Source organism: Bombus vosnesenskii, unplaced genomic scaffold, assembly GCF_011952255.1.
Source record: "Bombus vosnesenskii isolate JDL3184/JDL3185 unplaced genomic scaffold, Bvos_JDL3184-5_v1.1 scf7180000013431, whole genome shotgun sequence".
NCBI lineage: Eukaryota > Metazoa > Arthropoda > Insecta > Hymenoptera > Apidae > Bombus > Bombus vosnesenskii.
Window position 1 is genome coordinate 254,567 of NW_022883046.1, and position 20,929 is coordinate 275,495.

The 20,929-nt window shown below is 36.1% G+C and overlaps 2 protein-coding genes across 4 annotated transcripts; one reads left to right on the forward strand and one right to left on the reverse strand.

Annotated features, from left to right (window-relative positions):
* The first annotated feature begins 146 nt into the window (after nt 1-146).
* On the forward strand, nt 147-5,544 carry LOC117238048 (polyphosphoinositide phosphatase). 2 transcript variants are annotated; one of them, XM_033502597.1, is made up of 14 exons: nt 147-802; nt 875-1,100; nt 1,490-1,654; nt 2,132-2,516; nt 2,595-2,841; nt 2,917-3,112; nt 3,185-3,383; nt 3,458-4,030; nt 4,095-4,207; nt 4,289-4,529; nt 4,591-4,806; nt 4,893-5,075; nt 5,131-5,299; nt 5,366-5,544. In XM_033502597.1, the coding sequence occupies exons 1-14, from the start codon at nt 719-721 to the stop codon at nt 5,456-5,458; spliced, it is 3,090 nt and encodes a 1,029-aa protein (XP_033358488.1). In that variant the 5' UTR covers nt 147-718; the 3' UTR covers nt 5,459-5,544. The 2 variants fall into 2 exon arrangements, with proteins under 2 accessions (XP_033358488.1, XP_033358489.1); XM_033502598.1 differs by lacking the exon at nt 1,490-1,654 and having other exon boundaries at nt 159-802.
* LOC117238049 (ubiquitin-60S ribosomal protein L40) lies at nt 5,537-6,622 on the reverse strand. 2 transcript variants are annotated; one of them, XM_033502599.1, is made up of 3 exons: nt 6,505-6,622; nt 5,900-6,099; nt 5,537-5,818 (listed from the first exon to the last, which is right to left on the reverse strand). In XM_033502599.1, exons 2-3 carry the CDS (start codon nt 6,087-6,089, stop codon nt 5,622-5,624), a joined length of 387 nt encoding a protein of 128 aa, XP_033358490.1. In that variant the 5' UTR covers nt 6,090-6,099; nt 6,505-6,622; the 3' UTR covers nt 5,537-5,621. The 2 variants fall into 2 exon arrangements, with proteins under 2 accessions (XP_033358490.1, XP_033358491.1); XM_033502600.1 differs by having other exon boundaries at nt 5,900-6,102; nt 6,505-6,612.
* Nucleotides 6,623-20,929: the final 14,307 nt, after the last annotated feature.

Sequence of the window (20,929 nt, forward strand, 5' to 3'; positions counted from 1 at the left end):
TTCTGCCGTCACACTCCTTTTCATAGTTAGGTTTTCGTTTGTGTATAGTGAGAATACTACACATGTATAATATATACCAAAATGTGTTGTATGCAAATATATATGAATTACATATATGTATGTATATAATGTACATAATGTATAGTAATGTACCTACATAGAATTCTATATTTTATCTGCGAATATAAAATATCCTAACCTATACCACAAATACAAAAAGTATAGGATAGACCTAATACTTAATGCATTTTTGTGTCATTTGTTTCGTGAACTTTAAAGGCAAGTTCATATACAATTTAAACATCAATTCGAAGTTTCCGATTCAGCATACTCTTATTACATGCTTATTATAGACGAGGTACTGAGATCTTGACATTGATTAAATATAGGATAGACTTGATATATGGAATTCGCATCTCATGTTCTGAAATTGCTTTTTGGTTGTTACGGCGAACGTAGGAATTGTATCAATTTAATCGCCGAAAATGATAGTATTCCATACTATATCAACAATGTTGGAAATGACACCTATGTGGTAAAAGAGCTCTAAAGCACTCGAGACGTAAGACAGAAAAATCCACTAAGTGATAGGTCTATCTTTTATTTTGTCTGTGTTAGTATTAAACGTCAACTTAAATGATACACAAAGAATTTGCAAGAAAGCTACTAGTATTGGAAAAAGACATTCTAAATATTTGTAAATTAACATTTATCTGCAATGGATGAAAAGATTATTTCAACTGTAGTATTTCATCCTATTATTTCTTCAATACAAAAAATTGCCCTTTATGAAACAAAATCTGTAAGATCTTACTTTATGTTATAAGCAATAAATTATTTAAATATTCTTGAATACATATAATTTACGTTCCAGAGATTTTATTTAATGGGTTCAAATAATACTTTAACACGTTTCCGTGTATTAAAAATAGACCGTATGGAACCGAAAGAATTAGTTGTTGTAGATGATAAAAGAGAATATACTCAAGATGAAATAAAGGACCTTGTAAATATGATAGACATGGGTAATCGTACACGTACTGGGCAAAGAAGTAATATTGGAGGAGTTGCCAAAATTGTTTCGGCTTTTGGAATTGTTGGTAAGCAATATTAATTTCTTTATTAGTTACTCACATAAATTATCAGTACATATGCTTTTACAATAAAGAAATTTTTCATATTTTGTAATAATTATATATGACTCATAATTGTATAGAAAGAATAAGAATATAATTTTATATATCAATTCTTTGTTTTTTATTAATACATAGTTACATTGTATGTAATATGTAAGAGCAGCGTACATGTCAGAGACATAGCTTAAGCTTTATAATTTTGCATGATTTAATTCTTGGCATGCATGTTTATTGCATTTTAATACTAGACGCAAAATAACATAAATATACATAGTAATATTGGAGTAAAACTATTGCTAAAATATTATATAAGACTTAGTTTCCATATATTATGTATTTGCTTGCTAACAAAGGCAACATTCACAAAGAATCTACATCTGACAATGGTGTATCAGAAGAATCTGAACACCAAGAATGTCAGAAACCATTGCACAAACCAACTCAAACTAAATTCACCTGGAAAACAATGTGGCAGAGAGAAACTTTCCCTCGACTAGTACCAGCTTTTGGTCTTCTTGGTAAGGACCAATCTTTCATATTCAGTGAAACATCATACATTTGAAACAGAATAACAATCTTAACAAAGAAAATTTAATACACATGCACATATACACACAAAAATCAACTTTATAGTAAGTGATACATATGTAATATAATAAGATGCAAATGTAGCTTAAATGCGATAATGGTCATTCTGTATGGTAACTTTACAATAAACTATTAATTTGAAAATTTAAAACTCAAAAATAAAATTGTATGCAATAAGAAATGATATTAAATACTTATTGTACCAATATAAATATTCTGTGTGTAAGATATTGCAGCACATGTATGTTTTTAGCATGATATCACACAAAATTATATTTGCATGCCATTTTACTTGCAGTTAGAAAGTTAACCATGTTATATGCACAATATATTAGATATGTAATAAATAAAATGTAAAATTGATTTATACTAATAAAATAATTAATGGTTAAAAATTATTCTATTAGGTTTTGTACGTTTCTTAGAAGGATACTATATAATTCTTGTTACTAAACGACGTAGAGTGGCTGTAATTGGGCATCATACAATATACAAAATAGAAGACACTTCAATGATTTATATTCCAAATGATACTATTCGTGTTTTTCATCCTGATGAACAAAGATATGTGAAGATGTTTCAAAGCATAGATCTTAGTAGTAATTTCTACTTCAGTTATTCTTATGACCTAACACATACTTTACAAAATAATATGACTCCACCAAAACATATCAAACCTGATATTTTTAATACAAATAACTCGGATTCAAATCAAGCAGGGAATAGCGATACTGAAGATGCAGAAGACTTTTTCAATATTTGGGCATCTAAAAAAAATTATTGGAATAATAGGTTTGTTATAATAATCAACTAATAAGTTTTTAAAAATTAAACACTCAATAAAACTTGAATAATTGGTAATATTTTTAGTGGTACAGAAAAATATATCGATTATGGTGTGCGAAGTAATCCGCACCGTCGATTTGTGTGGAATTCGCATTTATTGAAACCAGTAGAAAAGGACTTGCATCGTGACTGGATTTTATATGTTACACATGGTTTTATTGGTCAATCAAATGTTAGTATTTTTGGAAGATCTATGTATATAACTATTATAGCTAGAAGGAGTAATAAGTATGCAGGTACCAGGTTTTTAAAACGTGGAGCAAATTTTGATGTATGTACAATTAAATAATATTTATGTTGCGCTATTGTAACTGTATATCACTAAAAGGTAATTTTATTACTTCAGGGAGATGTTGCAAATGAAGTAGAAACAGAACAAATTGTACATGATTCTGGAGTGAGTTCTTTAAGTAAGGGCCGTTTTAGTTCTTTTGTACAAATGCGTGGATCAGTTCCTGGACATTGGAGTCAGGATGTTAGTAAAATGGTTCCTAAACCTACTATCACTTGTGATTTGGCTGATCCTTATGTAGAAACAGCAGGTATGGAAGTTAAATGGTATCGTTATGTTTATATATGATACAATCAACATTTAATTATTAAAAAAAACCCAGGTGCACATTTTAATCAGCTTTTAAGAAGATATGGTTCTCCAATTATAATTCTCAATCTTGTTAAAAAACGTGAAAAAAAGAAACATGAAAGTACATTGAGTGAAGAATTATACATGGCTGTTAAATATTTAAACCAATTTCTATCTCCAGAACATCATATTCAATACATAAGGTTTGACATGGCTCGAATGAACAAAAGGTACAACTGCATGATTTTATGTTCTAGTATGCAAAAGTATTAGATATAATTTTTAATCATTTTTTTTTTTTCAGAAAAAAGTTTAATGTTATGGCACGATTGGCAAATATAGCACATAATGCAGTTTTGAAAACTGGTATTTTTCAATCACAAAATCCATATTACAGTCAAAGGAATTTATTTTCTCCTCAGTCTAATTGCAATAAAAAATCTCATAAAACAAATTCAAACACGATTTCTTCATTCAATACATATGGCGTTCAAAATTATACAAATATTTACATTGAAGATAATCTATCTGTCAGCTGTAGTACCGATTTTAAATTTACCAGAGAAAATAAGTATAATGAATTACATTATATAGAAAACAAAGTAAGACAATGCTTCGGTAAAAGGGGTACATTACAAACTGGTATTATTAGAACAAATTGTGTTGATTGTTTAGATCGTACGAACACAGCACAATTTGCGATAGGAAAATGTGCTTTGGGATTCCAATTGTGTGCTTTAGGAGTATTAGAATCTCCTAAATTAGAATTTGACTCTGATTGTGTAAGAATGTTAGAAGAATTATATGAGGATCACGGCGATACATTAGCATTACAATATGGTGGCTCTCAGTTGGTGCACAGAATAAAAACTTACAGGTAAAATTGCATAATATTGTATATATTTTCAATTATGATGAGAGATTTTTATTTTATGATTTAGAAAAACTGCACCATGGACAAGTCAGGGTAATGATATTATGCAAACTCTCAGTAGATATTATAGTAACACATTTAGCGATCAAGAAAAACAACATACAATTAATTTATTTTTAGGTAAATATAAATATGAGATTAAGTAATATTAGAGGCAGATCAGAATAGTAAATAAAATTTATATCTAAATATTTTTTACAGGTTTATTTATACCTGAAGAAGGAAAGCCTCCTATTTGGGAACTTCTAACAGATTACTATCTTCATCACAAACCCGCTTGTCATTACTCCCGTAGAACAAAAGCTTTAACGCAGTGGTGGGATACTACTGTATTAAAATGTCTACCATATGCATTAAATGAAATAACAAAAACATGTTCAGAAATAATACAAGTTCAAAATTCAACTGAGGAAATGATTGATGTTTATTACGATTACCATAGGTATTGAAACATTTCATAATGTGAATATAATGTTGTGGTTCATTTATATATTTTTTTATAGGCCATACGAACTGTCTTTACTTTCCGAAGTTTACGCGTATAAGATTAGTCATTCTGTTAGAGATTTCATGCCGCATTTTACAACCAGTTTTAGTCCATTTGCAGTACGAATACGACCAGGTAGAAGAAGGGAAGAAACTGGTAATAAAAATTTAAATATGAAGAATCCTTCAATGACTGGGCAAAGTAGTACCAGTAGCACAACATCGAGTGCAAGGTAGTACAAGTCATTAATAGAGCAAGGAAAAAATTGAAGCAAATGTAATTTTTTGAATCTTAATTTTTATGTGTAATATTCCGTAGCTCTAGCGATGATTCAAGTTCCGACGAATATGAGAATCATCAACATACTAATGATTCTCAATTCGTAATGTCAAAAGAAAGTTCGGAATTCACATCTTTTGAATTATTATTTCCATCTATGAGAGAAGTGTATGGTACTCAACCTCAATATCCTAAAAGGAATGATGTCATATTATATAAAAGGTAAATTGCTTCTATACATATTAAAGGATACTTTCTTGATATATATTTTTAATAGATTTGCATTAATTGGACGCAATGCGACATATTCCTCGGATTACACGAAACTGCGTTTAAAATTATCTCAACAAGTGTCATTCCCTGAAGTGACAACTACTGTAGTTCAAGTACCAGTGGTAAAGAAGTCTAGCATTAGTATATATGAGCAATATGTTAAAAGAGCCGAGGTAAATATATATTGTCATTAGTATATAAATCTTTTTTATTGTATTAAGATTATATATATTATTTAGGTAGGTGGTTCTGTGCCAAGCACCAATGATATTATCTTGTATGAAAATTATGTGAAACAACAGTTACCAAAAAGACTAATATATTCAAATTGAATCTATTATGTGTTAAAGTTTGTTTTATGTTTTTATATACATCTATAGAAATTAATATATAATAAAGTGTTAACAAAATCTGGTTACTTCTTTATGTACGTTTTATTCACACCATCTTTTAGAAATACATATATTCGCAAAATGAGCAAACATTATATGTAGTCTACTTCAGCTTCTTTTTTGGTCGAATATTATTTGTGTGGCCACACTTTTTCTTACGACAGTTGGTTGCACGTGGATGAAGACGGGCATAACATTTTCTACAAATCATTTTATCACAATTGTATTTCTGTGCAAGAATACGCAAAGTAGGTTCGATGACACCACCACGAAGTCGAAGAACAAGATGCAAGGTAGATTCTATTCAAAACATAAGAACTATTGTTATGGGCTATAAAATATATAAAGTATTGGAACTTCTTTAATGATGTTACAAGATACCTTTTTGAATATTATAATCTGACAGAGTACGTCCATCTTCCAATTGCTTTCCAGCAAAAATAAGACGTTGCTGATCAGGTGGAATTCCTTCTTTATCCTGGATTTTAGCTTTTACATTTTCAATAGTATCTGATGCTTCTACTTCAAGGGTGATGGTTTTACCAGTCAAAGTTTTCACAAATATCTGCATCTTGGTGTATCTATTTTTTAGTATAAAAAAGATTGAAACCGTATATGTAATAAAAGATCATAATGTAAAACAGGGACGTTACAAAAGTATACAATATTTACTCGGCAAAATGGTTGAGTTCGACAATTAATTTTCTACGTTCCTAATTTCTCTTTGTTATCTACTATTTTTTTTATTATTAAGTTCACTAAAATATGTAAAAGTGACTAGAAAATTTCACAATAGACATTTCGTTTATAAACGTGTATTCTAGCAACGTAACGCGTTGCAATTGTTTTTGAAACCCTTTTGTTTAATTGTTTCATTATATATGTAATTTTTTTATTAATTATTTACTAATTCAATTTAAAATCAATTTATAACTTCGTAAGAACATTTTAAAGCATAAAAATTTTAAACAATATTGAATTCTTACCGTTAGAAAAGCGTGCTTGCTGAAGACAACCTAAAAGGACTTTACGATGGCAGCACTGTAACTTCCGTCCACATGAAAATCAATTATGTAGGTATACTAGCCCTCTCGTGGCGAATAATACTATTATTTCAAAGAAAAGTATTTGCAAGAATATTTATTGTGTTTAATTTGCATACAAAGTGTGTAATTATTGAAAATTTACGTCGTTGCTGCATATTTGAAAGAAATTGTTTTCAGCCTATTGTGAGTATTGTTAATGAATATTATTGTTTTCAGCCTATTGTGAGTATTGTTAATGAATATTAATAGTTAAGACGATTCATTTTCAACGTATTGTACAACTTGAAAACCTTGATACAGTCATTTTTGTAAAAAAACACCACTTCCTGAATATTATCGTTATTCTTATTACAATCCATATTTATCTTAATCTTATTTGAATGTATTGAATATTAAATATTATATAATATTATTTTCTTTAACAAATTCTTTAGTTAATGGTTTATAACTTTGAATTATATTTGTATATCTTCTGATAATATATTTGTATTTTATAATTGTAAAAATGTAGATGCATATATGTTGCATTACAAACATGTATGATACGCGTGCGCATGTTATATCCGATGTACGTACTACTTCCTTCAGAAGACGAAGGTTTCATTCCATGCCTTAGGCCATGGCTATATGCAAATTTCAGTAGTAACCCTTAAACTTTATACTTTGACCTAGATGTTTACCGGCCGAAAGGCCCCACAATTAAAAGTGTTTTACAGCGGCCTTTAAAGCTAGGAATTATCTAAGATTTTACATATTTTCAAATAGAATGGTTATTTCTTAGAAACGTTCATTAGAATCTGTAGCTTACCATAGAGTTTGTACAATTTGTAGAATTTCGCAGGTATGTTTATAATTTCTTACAGATATGTTCTTCGTGAATGGATCTCATAAACTCGAATGACTTTTACGATACTTTGAAGAAATATAAGACGCTTTATGATATTTTGCCGGCTTGAATGCTTTTGCATTTACTGAACGAGAATCTCTTTACATTATGAACGTCATGGATCAATGCGTTATATGTAAGAATGTAGATAAAGAGAAATGCAGTGGAAAGTAAAGAAAGTATGTAAAATGTATCATTAATTTTGTGACAGTAGTAGATAGGCTGTGAAATCGTTAACGCAAAGGCATTTACAATTAATTCACTAAACACAACATTTTGTAACTTAAAATGAGATGCATCTCGCCAATTAGAATGCATATCGAACTCGTAATCCACAATACAGCTTTGGATGTTCGATATATGTATGTACTCATGTATATGTATGTACATGATTCCCCGTGATACAATGTATTCGCCTTACAGGTGAAATGGAGTAAACAACAAGGTTGTTCTTGTAATCCGTTCTGAGATTGCTTCATCGAGTAGCTTCGGTTTTTGTATAACATTATAGAGGAGTTGTAAATCTCCATCGAAGTTTGTTATCAAAGTTTCCTCATTATAAATTCCATTGGCTGTTTCCTATACGCCAGAAAACACATCTCAATTCGTTGCATTGATCAACTGTGTTGTCGAAAGTTATTTCGAGTTGTTGAACTTCAATGAAGTTAACCATAGTCTCAAGGCTATTGTGAAAATTGAACAGTAACTAGATTTGTGTTTAGATGGACTGACTATGGTTGGGAATGCGAATTACTACGTTTTAATGATGTATGAGAATAAAGTAAATATTAATAGAAATCTACAATGGTGAAATTCTCGATAGTTACAATGATTATTGCGTAGTTGATATAAATTGTTGTTAATGAGTAAGCATGCTTTAATGGTAATGTTATGCACGAAAAACCATTTTTTGATGTAGCAGTTGGGAAATTAATTTATGACAGTATTGCTTTCTCTCTTTGTTTCGATCGTTTGCAAATGAATACCTAACACTGAAATTTGATTGATCAATTTGCGTATTTGTTCAACAGATGTTAAACTTTGATCATGCAAGTACGATAGTGTCGAAAATAACGAATAAAATAAAAAACTTTTCTCTACAAATAGGTATTACGTTGATATCATTGTACAAGTTTTTACGGGCGAATATAGATTTTGCTTAATAATAGAGAACAATAGAGAATATTTTCCGTTTCTAGACGCAATCACCGTGAGCGAACAGTCATTTAGCGACTATTTTATAGCGGATCTACTAGAATGTAGACAGAACAATTCCGACATCGAAACAGTATAAATTTACGGGAATTCTGGTATGATCAAATCGTATTGTGTCCCTAACAGTCGCAATTGGTCTTTATTTACGAAACTATCAGTCGATACTACTTTACTCTAGTGTTTACTTTTCCCTCCGAAAAACAACGGATGTCCAATGCAGTTGTGACTACTATTGCTGCTATGACGTTCGGCCACTTGTCCATTAATGGATATCTGTATTCCATGTTCTGACGCGATTTCCATTTACATACGCTGCATGCCATACTCTTATCCTTAAACGTATGAATTAAATACAGCTTCGGTCCATGTATCATTTCTGGAAATTGCGAACAAGGACCGATTAAACATAATACTTCCGGTTTTATATATCGAAAATGTATTTCTATCCCGCTGGTTCGTTAGTGAATTCCCTATGGCAAAATCGTGTATTCGTTAGAACAGTTAATAACGATGACATGGATGAAGAGCAGGTATCACCCGCGGCAAGCAAGCTATGCTCATGTTCAGGTTCGCCAGACTGGGTTGCTCTTCTACCAAATAAAGCATTTGCGTTTTTTGTAATCATTGCTGGCCGGTTTACCTAGTTTCCCTTTTCAATTACCCTTGTAATTATCTTCTAAATATTTTCTTGTAGTTCTTGCTGTAGAACTTTCGCTATTAGCACGACATTCTGGGATTTTATTTAGTGCTAACTGGATCGTTCACCTCAATTCCATTGTACACTGTGTAATGTCTGATACGAGGTATCCATCGGATCAATGAGACCTCTTATCGGTGTCTTTGCCTGAGACACATAAGCAGATGAATTTATCAGTGAACGAACTAATAGTGGAAAAGCCTGTCCGAGTCAGTAAGATCATTAAACTGCAGGGGCCACGATATACGGGCTAAAATTGAAGTCTAATTCTAAAGTGAACTCGTTCAACTACGGTTAAGCTTTCATGACACTTTGACCTCGACTCGTACACGCTTTTACCGAAGAACGCGCAAACCTGATTTCTGGATCGAAGATCGAATTATCGATTTCCGTCGACGCCGAGCCCTAACGTTTCTCCACAACCTTTTGTACTCTCTTATCTTTTATTTCTTTTGGTCTTCTACTCGGTCTCTTCCTACGCTGCTGTTCCACCAGCAGTCGCCACCTTTCGTTCAGAGAGAATTGGAGAAGTGCAATTAAAAGTTGTTACGAACGTGGCCCGAAACCACGTTTAATCGTCGTTGTGCTTCTTAGCCGTAATTAGAGTTCATTGATGAATGAACAAGTCTATCCTCTTTTATCTCGTGCCTTGATCAAGCCCTCAGGTTTTCGTGTAATTTATTATGCTATGTCTGTTCGACGTTGAAATTTTATAAATTGTTGTTTATCAGCAACTAAAGACCTATTTATTTTTCGTTGGAAATTGAACGATATATATGTATATACGTACAAATGTCATTCGTATGTAGATAATATAATAGATCTATAAGGTTATATTTCATGTATAATCATTGAAGAGTGTTCGTACAAGTATCCCCGGGATAACAAAAATTTCCGTATCGTAAAATTTGTAAGCAAACTTGTTCGATAAGAAACTGACGAACTTTCAGAATTTTATCGACGGTTCCGCAAAATTTATATTTGCTTGCTTACAGACCAAAATGTAATTCTTCCCTCCTGGTAATAACTTTAGCGTTTTCGTACATCGACAGCTACGATAAAGGGACCACAAAATGAGTATGAAATGCCATTGCGATCCGAGATAAAACTTTTCCATCAAAATTCCCTGCTCTCCCTCGTGCCCCTCGTCCTTCCATTCTTCGCAGTTTGCTCGTTCAAGCGATTCTGCGACCCGCTGATTCTCATCTGCCTAAATCGATGTCCGATTCTTTTTATTTCTACCTTTTTTCTTTCGTTATATCATGCAATATGCCGGTCGTGCAGCTATTGGTCAGATAAAGGTCCCTTCATAACCGATGCGTTTACGAATATGGGAGCTAAGTGCGATGCACCGAATAGCGTCTCTTTTTCCCTGCATAGAATGGACATATTAGGAAAGTGAGGGGAAAGTGAGGGGGATTGGCGGTGTGCATCATGTAGGTATATCTGCACGAAGGACATCGAGGGGTAAGGAGAACGTATAGTTTCGAATGCAGTAGGTGCAACAGTGCAGGTAGGACACGCAATGCAGTTTCGTGGAAATTAGGTCAGCGAGTTTTCGGGTTAGACAAAGACAGTGGGAAGGGACGACGAACGAAAGAGAATACGTGGATTAGACTGCACCGAGAAAAGGACATCGCGCCTCTTGGAACCACCGAAAGGAAAAAGGGGAATAGGGAGAGTAAATATATGTAAATTAAACGTCCCTCGACTTTATTTAACGCAAGAGTTTAAAGGAGTTACCTTGCTTTTCGTCGAGACTCCCTGAATAAGAAACTTCTTCGAATAACGTGATGGGTAGCGAACAGAATAAAAAGAAGATACATATGTATGTATACATATAATCCATATTTTACCAATCTATCCAGACTATGAATACTCGATATTTAAGGTTTTTAATGTCTCACCTGTGAAAAATGACACGAAATGAAACATGTATGTACGTATAACGTAGCTTTATCAATGTTTTGTGATATCTGCGTGACGCGAAATTCTTATAATCTTAAATCACAATCTGTCGGAAATAGTCTTCCTTATAGGAATCACAAAACGCGGCACCAGATCATTTACTAACCACTTAGATTTCTATCTTTGTAATAAACAGATTACGAATTTAATCTAGAATAGGCGAGCTAGTAACCGAGAATATCGTAAAATGATAAGAGAGCTCGCAAGATTTCAAACTTCAAATCCTGCGATAAGAAAATTCAGTAAGTGATAGGTCTATTTTATAGATATCCTATTTGTGATATTACAGTGGTCTGTAATTAATGTTCCGCCATAGTGTATGGCGGGTTTACTATTTGAAACCGGTTCAAGTCAAATAAAACGGTTAACGGTTCCTTTTTCCTTTGATTCGTAAAATCAGAGCGGAAGTCAGTGGTCGCGCGCCCGCTCCGGTTCGAAACCGTGGAGACTGACTTGCGTTATTTCATCATTCGCACGGTGATCTGTCGTTTTACTCGTTATTATTGAAACAGGATCGTTATTATTGAAACAGGATCGTTATTATTGAAACGAACCAACTAATGATATTATGTTGCAACGAGTTACGAGGAAAATCTTCAAATAAGACGATTATGATTCTCCGATTGATCTTCTTTTCGCGACCGAAGAAAAATAAAAGGAAAACGCTAATAATAAATAGTCTTCAGCATAATAAAACATTTTCTGAAAATCAAATACTTTACAAAAATGTAATTTTTCTAACTGAAATATAGCTTCTTCTTGTATTTTCAAAGTAGGAAACTTCTTTTATTTGAAAGTTGCAAGCAAATATGTACTTTAACATCGGAACACGCAACAAATTTACTCGTCTGATGTCTCATGCCGAAGTGTAAATCCAGGTCTTTTCTTCTTTGTCTCCTACATCAGCTTCCTTTCTGTACTCGGCTTTTCTCTTTCGTCTATCGTTTTTCTCTCTCTTACCCTAATCTTTCTCTCTGTCTCCCGCATTCGCTGGAAGTTGGTGAATGTCATGGAGTCGCGAAGTTGCGAACGCTGCGGTGGCGTATTACAAGCTGCAGCAGCTCCGTTCCACAGGTTTCCTTCAATAATGGAGCGGGCCAAATAGTCTAATTTACTCGGCGACTGGTCGCCCAGTCTGAATATGCATGTGTACCCGGGCTATTCACGACGGCGAAGACGGCGACGACGTCGTCGACACTAGGATCAGGAATCGGTGGAAGAGAACAGTTGTAGTTGCAGCTTGGCTAGCACTCAGCACACTGCTTCCTCGCAAGCATGTGCAGACAGGTATGTGCCTGCGTGTTCTATGTCGTGTCCGGAGTACGCCTCTTCATACCTTATTAGGCGTCACCCAACATGAACATTGTCTACGTTCAAGCACTCTCCAAATTGGGTCAGTTGACGTAATGCAACGCATACGAGTACAGGAAATATAGCGTGCACCGTGTGTGGACGTTTTGACATAGAAAAATTGATCTATACGCGTGTTCTCTTTTGCTTGGAACTTTCTGCTTCAAACAACTTTCTCACTTTATTGTTTCCCTTTATCTACGTGTCAAAAAAAGAGATGTATATATATATGAGTATCGTACCTATCTTACGCGATATGTACATACTTTGAAAATTAGGTGGTACAAGACGTTACAATTAGCTTTTTAGGTTTTCTTAAAGAAAATATTGGCAAAGTTAAAAATGATCAAGAACGTTTGGTTTCAAATTTGTGGATTCGATTTATGTGGGCAATATCTTCACGCGAAGGCGATTAGACGAATTTCATAGATTTTGACGATCTGTATTCTTGTAACTCGTACACTTACACAGATTGCGTTACATCCTTTTCTATTATTGAACGTGACACTTTAGCGGGTGGCGCTTGTTTTCGATTAGGAAGAGGATCCCTCGAGTTTATTTCAAAACATCTTGTTCGCTGCTATTTGGCACATATCTATTCCCGAAGTTCTCATTCTCTTATCGATATTACTGAGACTGTAAAGGCGGTAGGACCGAGATAACGAAAGATTTGTACGAATGCGATGTAAGTCATGAAGCAAAACAGTCGACTCTTAATCTTGATTCGTTCTTTAAACTCGATTATAAATTGTAAACTAATTGTAAGTTAACTGTACGGTTGGTGCAACGGTACGAGCGGCAGAATGGCGGATCAGTTGGTGCGAGTTTGCGTGCCTGGAAACCGACTGCACCGGCAGCAGCCACCGCCGCTACTACCACTGTCACTACCGCAGAATTTCAGTCCCGAGGGCTAGCATTAAACGAGTTTCTAACATACATTCCTAACTGTGCCACTTGTGCCCCCTGATCGGATATTCAATCAGGCAACGTGTTCGAGAATTTATGGGACAGATCACTTGACGGTGCTCGTGGACCAAATTTTGCGCTAGCCATGTGTGCATTTTACTACAGCTCACAATGCGATTGCGACTATAGAACGTGTCCTCTCGAAATGTGGAATACGTGGACCTAGTACATTTTTCTCGTTTATAATCGTGATATGATATGGACAATTGCGAAAACTGTACCAATGATCGCCAATCCTGTTTCAGCATACTTTTCTGGAGGAATCATTTAGCTGGTAATTCAGAGTAGAAGCGAATAAGTTCAACTTAGGAAACTTGGCCTGTCGTATAAATTTATGTTACTCACATGAAACGTTTAAGAAAAGTGTACGACGACGCGCCAAATCATGCGGCGTTGAATTGATGGCAAACTTTTCAAAACATCGTTTTATATAGCTGCGTAGCCTCGGGCAATTTCGACGATGTACACCTTGTTTATTCCTTGCCACGTGTCTTTCTTGCCGACAAAATTACCAGAAACTGAGCTCGTACTTTTAGTAAATCCGTTACCAGTTTATGACTGCTTTTTTATCTACTTAGAAATTTAGAATAAAGATTATCTGAAAATAGCATCGTCGATTGTCGATAGTCGAAGAACGAGTTTATGAGGATTTCGTAGTTTTCTCGCATAGCTTTTTCACAGCGCATCGGTGCTACTCGTCCGAGTAAGGAATTTATTCCGGCAAATAGCGCGCATGTGATGCGCACCTACGAAACACATAGTTGACCATTTCGTGCGCAAGTTGGCGGAAGAAGAAGAAACGAGCGATTCTCCGTTGCTCGATTACCGCAAACAACTTGGTTGTTAAACCGGCCTTTCACTATCTCTAGCAGTGTTATATTCGTCTTTGATTTCGACGGAGCGAGATAAAGGCATCAATACCAAGGGATTCGGTGCAAGTGGTTTTTCCACGTTTTCTCGATTGGTTGGCTGACGATTAAAGGTTGTGAGTCCAATTGCTTCGAATCGCAAGAACGGCATTCGCGTCCATATAACGCGGCACGTACGAAAGATTCCCGTGGTGAGAGCGAGAACCTCGTTTAACCTCGAGAACTCGGGAGCGAAGGAGAAAAGAAGCAGGTTGTAAAAGGTAAAGGCAAAGGGCCGAGATCGGTGGTCTCTCCTTCTTGCGTGCTGCTTGCTTTCAACGTTGGATGCTGTGTACTCTTCGTATCCGAGTACCCACTCGAGTCTTGGCTCTGCCGGTCCTTTGGCCTTGGACGGAAAGCATTGACCTCGGCTTTCCACTCTCAGAGCACAACCGGTCACGTGGACCACAGTCTACTACAAAATACGTACTTACGCGCACCATCTTCCTCTTTCTTTCATTCCGTTCTTACAAATATATTTCTGCTTCCTCCTCTTGCTCTTACCTTCTTACTCTTTACGTCATTCTTCCCGTTTCATATCACCTCGATTCCTATTGGTAACGTGAATACACGACAGAGTACGCAGCGTTCATGTAAGCATCCTCGATTACGTAGTAGACTCTTACGTGAACCTGGAAACGTCACTGCACTCCTTTCTCTTTGCAACAGGCCGGAGAATTTTTTATTTTTATACTAACCGATATATTGGTCGGTGAAGCTAACCGTTCATAACTATAATGCCGTCACTAGGGAGTATTTTTATTCGGTCAACGTCGTCGTCAGGGGAATTACGTAAAATAGAGGGCTGCTTCGTAAAGGTTACCGAGTTTGGGTTAGCTACGTGAGAAATGATAACGCAGAAATTGCGTCATCGAATTAAATTTGCTGCGATCGATCGGAATATTTTCTGAAATTCGATGATACGATTGCACGAATGCGTCAGTCTCGTTAGCGGGTACGTGGAACCGAAGGGTGATGTTCCGTCAGTGGCGCGGTGAAAAAGCAATATTGATCTTATGCTAATTTTCCACTGAGTTATGAAAGGTTCGTGCCGAATGGGATAATTTATTCTCTTGTTAATGCCAACTTGTATACGGTGCCACGTTGGACATGCGCGCCGCCACCTGATTGCGGAGAAATCAAATTCACGATAATATAGCTAACATTTCATTGTTAATGTAAAGCTAGATGATGCTGGAAGTTTATAATGCGTCGTATTGTAGTATTACATTCCGTTGTATAGTTCTCGCGCTGGTATCTCTATTGCATTTGATGTTCACGCTAGGCTGAAACTTTTCAACTGTTGTACACATTCGTGCCGTATTTCTCTGAATAGCAAAGTTACAAAAAAGGCTCGAGTAAGGCCCGAATGAAGCGGAAATGTTCGCGGCAAAAAGAAATTGTTGGACACTTTAGACTTGTTAGAACGACGAGTAGCGAACATCTCACCAATCCCATCGATCATTCCGCTGTCTTCGTTGCATAGTGTATTGCTTTCACTGAACTGAACTGTCGACACAGAGCATTGGTCACAGTTCAAAGTTTCGCTTAGTTGAACGTGTATGCAAGATCGAGATGTAACGTGTAGCCTTGATTTGTATTTATGGGTCCTATTTCGCTGCTTCGATTACGGTTTACGAGTTCTCTTGCCCATGCTACTAACCATGATATGCCCCGTTTGTCGGATGATTCGAATTATGGTTCGTCAATAATAGGCACGTTGTTAAACTTTATAAAAGTTTAATAAAGAGCATCACAATGATGCTGTGTATTTTTGTGTAAAAACGTATCGACGACCAACTGTTCATAAAACGAATTTATGGACTTAAGAGTGATGTAGATTATAATATGATATTCGTATGGTATCTGCGTGTACACAAAACGTACTATATATGGTATCATACGACGGTATTGAGTCGGTCTATGATGTAGACAGGTGTGGGTGCTAATCAAGCATTTTGTCGTATTACTAGACCGACAGAAATAAGAGAATGCAGAGGCGAAAGGCGGCGAACGTCAGTATGATCATGATTAGGGGCTAGTGCGCGTTGCAGACGAGGGATTTGAGGTTAGGGGATTTGTAGTACAAATACGACATATGGACCGACGAACCGACCAGCAGTACGACCATACGACTGGCTATATAACGACCGCTATAGGGTGGATAGGAGTAGCGCATCAAGCGCGCGTAACACGGCTATGGTCTCCTCGTTACAGCTGCACAACTACCAAATTGCATTACTGCAGCCAGGAATCTCTGCGTTGCTTCAGTCCTGGAGTCTCTGACAGCCTCCCAAGAGGATTTCTACAGTTCCACCTTCCTCGTTTCCTCGAGGCATGTACATACACGTTTCGTGGCCTCAAAGGAAGCAGGATCTAGATTAAGTTCGTGTTTCAGGAATGACCCCCGACTGAAATTATTACGATAGATGGATAGAAACAACTTACGATAAATGGTCGCTAGTTTTGCACCTTATCCACCCGTTAGATTAATGTTGTTTGATGCAATTAATTTAAACGTTTCAAGTTGTCCGTAAAACTTACGTTTGTGTCTCTTCGGTAAAATCAACTGATAGTAATATCGAGCAAGTAGAGCTGTTCAGCGCACGTGTTTCCAGATTGTTAAAGCAGGCGTTGGTTGGAATACTGTTTATTTGCTTATTCCTCCAAAGTAAACGATGCACCAAGTGTCCTACGTATACGTTGTTTCTCTATCTTCCCATAAATAATATGTGGTAAGTCAGGTGCTCGGCATGTGCCGAATGTAGATTCACTTGCACGTTCTAGTGCTAAATGTCTCGTTTATGCTTTTGGTAATTAGAGTTTCAAGAACACTTGACGAAACGAACTAATGAAGTAAAACAAACAACACGACAAATTGTATGAACGTAATTTCAACGTTTCATCGTTCTCTGTACCATAGCGTTGTTTGTGTTACCAGCAAGATTAAGTTTTCCTTTCTAACGCTTAAGCTATGTTTTTTTATTTCGTTCCAATTCGTAAATTCGCTTATTGTTGTGAAGGTGCTTCCTCTGAAATCGATGGTACAAAATTTGGGTTGAAAATGTTGATCCGAGCAATAGCGGTAACACGGGTCTGTGAATCGGCAAGATGCGTTTTGGGTTATAGTAGCGAGTCGGGACAAAATTTGATATGGTAAGCATTCTTGGTCATTGTACCTGAAAGCAGAAAGATTTGGCCAATGGAATCATTAATCCAACGATAAACACATCCGTGGCACCCGGAGTTCCAGTGTTTGCGTAACAACAATAACGCCGCAAGCGTTGTGCATCTGGCTGCAGAGATACGCCGGGTCACGTACGTCATTATTGCGCGGTCGATGCAACAAATTTTTTGGCGGGTCAGCTCAATAAAGTTTGGTGTTTTTAAATGTACGAACGGGGCCAACTCGATAGCTTATCTTAAATAAAATACAGTGTCCGATATGATGGAATATCTGGTTGCAGGAACAACTACTTCCCGTATTTTGATTTCATTTTGTGATTGGCATGCTTTCGATTCCACGATGATTTCGGTTCATTTCGATTACCGATTTACATTTATACTATATAAATGCTAACGCTAGGTGCCGATATACCCAACAGAAGGGAGACCTGATACCGTCCCAAAAACGTTAACGTTTGATTACTTGTTCATTTCAATGAGAATTCAATTTTCACTTTTGAAAGCTATATGACGTACGATTTCATTTGAAGAGAGAAGTAAGGAATATCCAGAGTTCTGTAAGTCCTAGATTGTTCTGGACCGATCTTTAGTCCAGCGTTCTATTTTACTACGATGCTATGTGTGTTTACGTACCTTTATACCCAAATTCTGAGAGAACGGGTAATTTGGCCCGTGTGTCTATTAGTACGGCTAACTATCCGTGGGATTCGTAATCTAGTTTCTAGTTTACCTACGATCGAAGCCACGATCCGCGGCTGTGAAGGTGCAGATACACGTAAGCGATGAATTGCCGTTGCGGCAAAGTTCAAAATGCCGTCTGCTCTGTGAACCGTCATATAGACGCATAACGATAAAATTCCGAATTTCATACCTTGAATCCATTTAACATCTTGAGATATTTAGATCCGAAATGACAAAATAGGCGCGACTGTTTGATAAGATTCTAATATCTTTGAAAAGGTATCGTTCCTTTTCCTTTAAGGATTCTTTAGAAGAGTATAAATAAGCAGTCTATGATATTGACGACTATCGAGAACGAACGTTTGCTTCTCCTTTGCTTATTTATATTCGAATCCATATGAATTTCTGGAAATACAGTGGACGTTTCCCGGATATATAATTGTAGAAACGGAACCGTAATTACCGGCCATGGTACGTTTTTCAGTCACGCCTCCGGCTCTTGAAGCCGATCGAACTGGAAATCGAATGAATCGTCTCCACCACCATTACTCCTGCCACCACGGTCACCATCGCCAGCCGTTCACCGACGTCCAGTACCCTTCCAATGCATAACGATAGTCAATTCAATTTGAATCGCGGCCAAGCTCGACAGGACAGTTAATTTGGTACGTATGATGGTCCGGTTTCGTGAATTTGCAGTGCGATTCATTCAACCGAATCACATAGATTGTTCCTGTATCATTTTTTCCCCATTTCCCTGCCCGTGGTTTATTGTGTTACGCACAGTGTATTATCTATACCTGTATTGCAAAAATTCGGGACAGTTGGCCGATCAAAATCGGTTTTAACGCGAAAGAGATTAATCACGCGTGATGGATAAAAATGCTGTCCGTTTGTATTTTTAAATTGGGGACTTTTCGTCCTTTTATAGTGACGAGTTCATAACCATCGTTGCTAATGCCCAGTCTTGGACCTGGTGCGCTCAGTTGGAGGGTGAATAAAACGAAGGCGTGGCGCGTTCGTTGATTCTCAGTGTTACTGTCAACCGAGTTGGGAACACCGATTCAGAGAAATGGTTCCAAATATTTTCCCCTATCATAAATTGATAGGATCCTGATGATTAATGTCCGGTATCGAACACGGGGAAATTCTGTGCTACACGATACTATCCTACGATGTCTTATAAACAATATCTGTCAACCTTTCTACGACGATCTTCTATGCAAAATCCTATCGTACAAATGGGATGTGTTTCAAACAATTTCAGTTCAATGATGGATTGATTATAAAGTTCGTAGATCATATGAGTTACACTACAACGAAATGAATATAATGCTTCGACAGACATTGCATACGATTAGCTCTCGGATATCGACATTTCCGTCATTCTAATTAGAAGAGTTCGTTTCGATAGAGAAGTGCAATGCACTGGCTGGTCTGATAACTATTTGAATTTATAATGATCGCAGATAGTATTTCAAAGACTTGTCGATTCAAGCGGTACTCACAGGTAAGCCACAGATTGAAGAGACTAAAGGAGCTGGATTAATCAGCGGATAGACAGTATTTCAATGTCCGAAGGGATAAAGCTCTAGTTATAGTAGCAGTTTCTGAGAAACGTTCGAGTAGCTTCTCTGGTATTCGAAAAACAATGTGAAAATTCGAATAGAATTTATATTTAGTCATTATATTTAGTCATTAGTTACATTATATTTAGTCTTGGGTAATTTCATTACTATAGTGTATCTTCATCAGGATGCACGCTGATGCAGATAATAACGAAGACGAATCACTTTAGGCAATGAAAGAATCAAATAAGGCAGCTGTCATTTTTGAGCAGATTGAAGATTTAACGGACCTAAGAAGGACGAAAAAGTTATTTATTAACTGGCCTAGCACACGATCATTGTTAGCGGTTGTCGAAGAAATGATTATGGATTACCGGAATATCTTTGTTCCTGAAAATGCATGCGTCATTTTAGTTCATTTTCTCTTTACGTTTGAACTGACTCCGATTTGCAAAGGAATAGTACTCTTGATATTTCGTGTTAAAATACTAAATTTATCCTCGCTTTTACATCAGTATCGTATTATATGTTATAAATTTCAGATCTACGCTACCACGAATGGTAGCTACGACGGCGAGTGTGTAGCGTGATGGGTTACGATTTTAGTAATTATCATGATTACTGAGATACGTTTATGATCGTTTGCCAAGAAAAATGGTAGTATCCACGAGGTAAAGTGGTGCTCGAGAAACTATAGCTCGGTTCTTATTGCACGATAGTATGGTAATCCAGCAAAGTGTGAAAAGTTCCATAAACGATTATTCAGGAGGGAATAGTCGTTAGAGTTATTCCATGGAAATTAGATCGAGGAATGAAACTCTTTTGTCTAATTAAAGCATAATATCTTTGTTGGTGAAAGGTTGCACTATGCTTACACTGTTGCCCATGGATTAAACGTTTCATGAAAATTAATTGCTTTCTCCGAATGGCAGTCTATGTC

Coding starts and splice junctions, on each gene's coding strand:
- LOC117238049 (XM_033502599.1), bottom strand. CDS start 6,089: ATGCAGATATTTGTGAAAACTTTGACTGGTAAAACCATCACCCTTGAA. Junction 5,819..5,899: donor AGATTATAATATTCAAAAAG/GTATCTTGTAAC, acceptor TGTTTTGAATAG/AATCTACCTTGCATCTTGTT.
- LOC117238048 (XM_033502597.1), top strand. CDS start 719: ATGGATGAAAAGATTATTTCAACTGTAGTATTTCATCCTATTATTTCT. Junction 4,031..4,094: donor CACAGAATAAAAACTTACAG/GTAAAATTGCAT, acceptor TTTATGATTTAG/AAAAACTGCACCATGGACAA. Junction 4,807..4,892: donor AGCACAACATCGAGTGCAAG/GTAGTACAAGTC, acceptor AATATTCCGTAG/CTCTAGCGATGATTCAAGTT.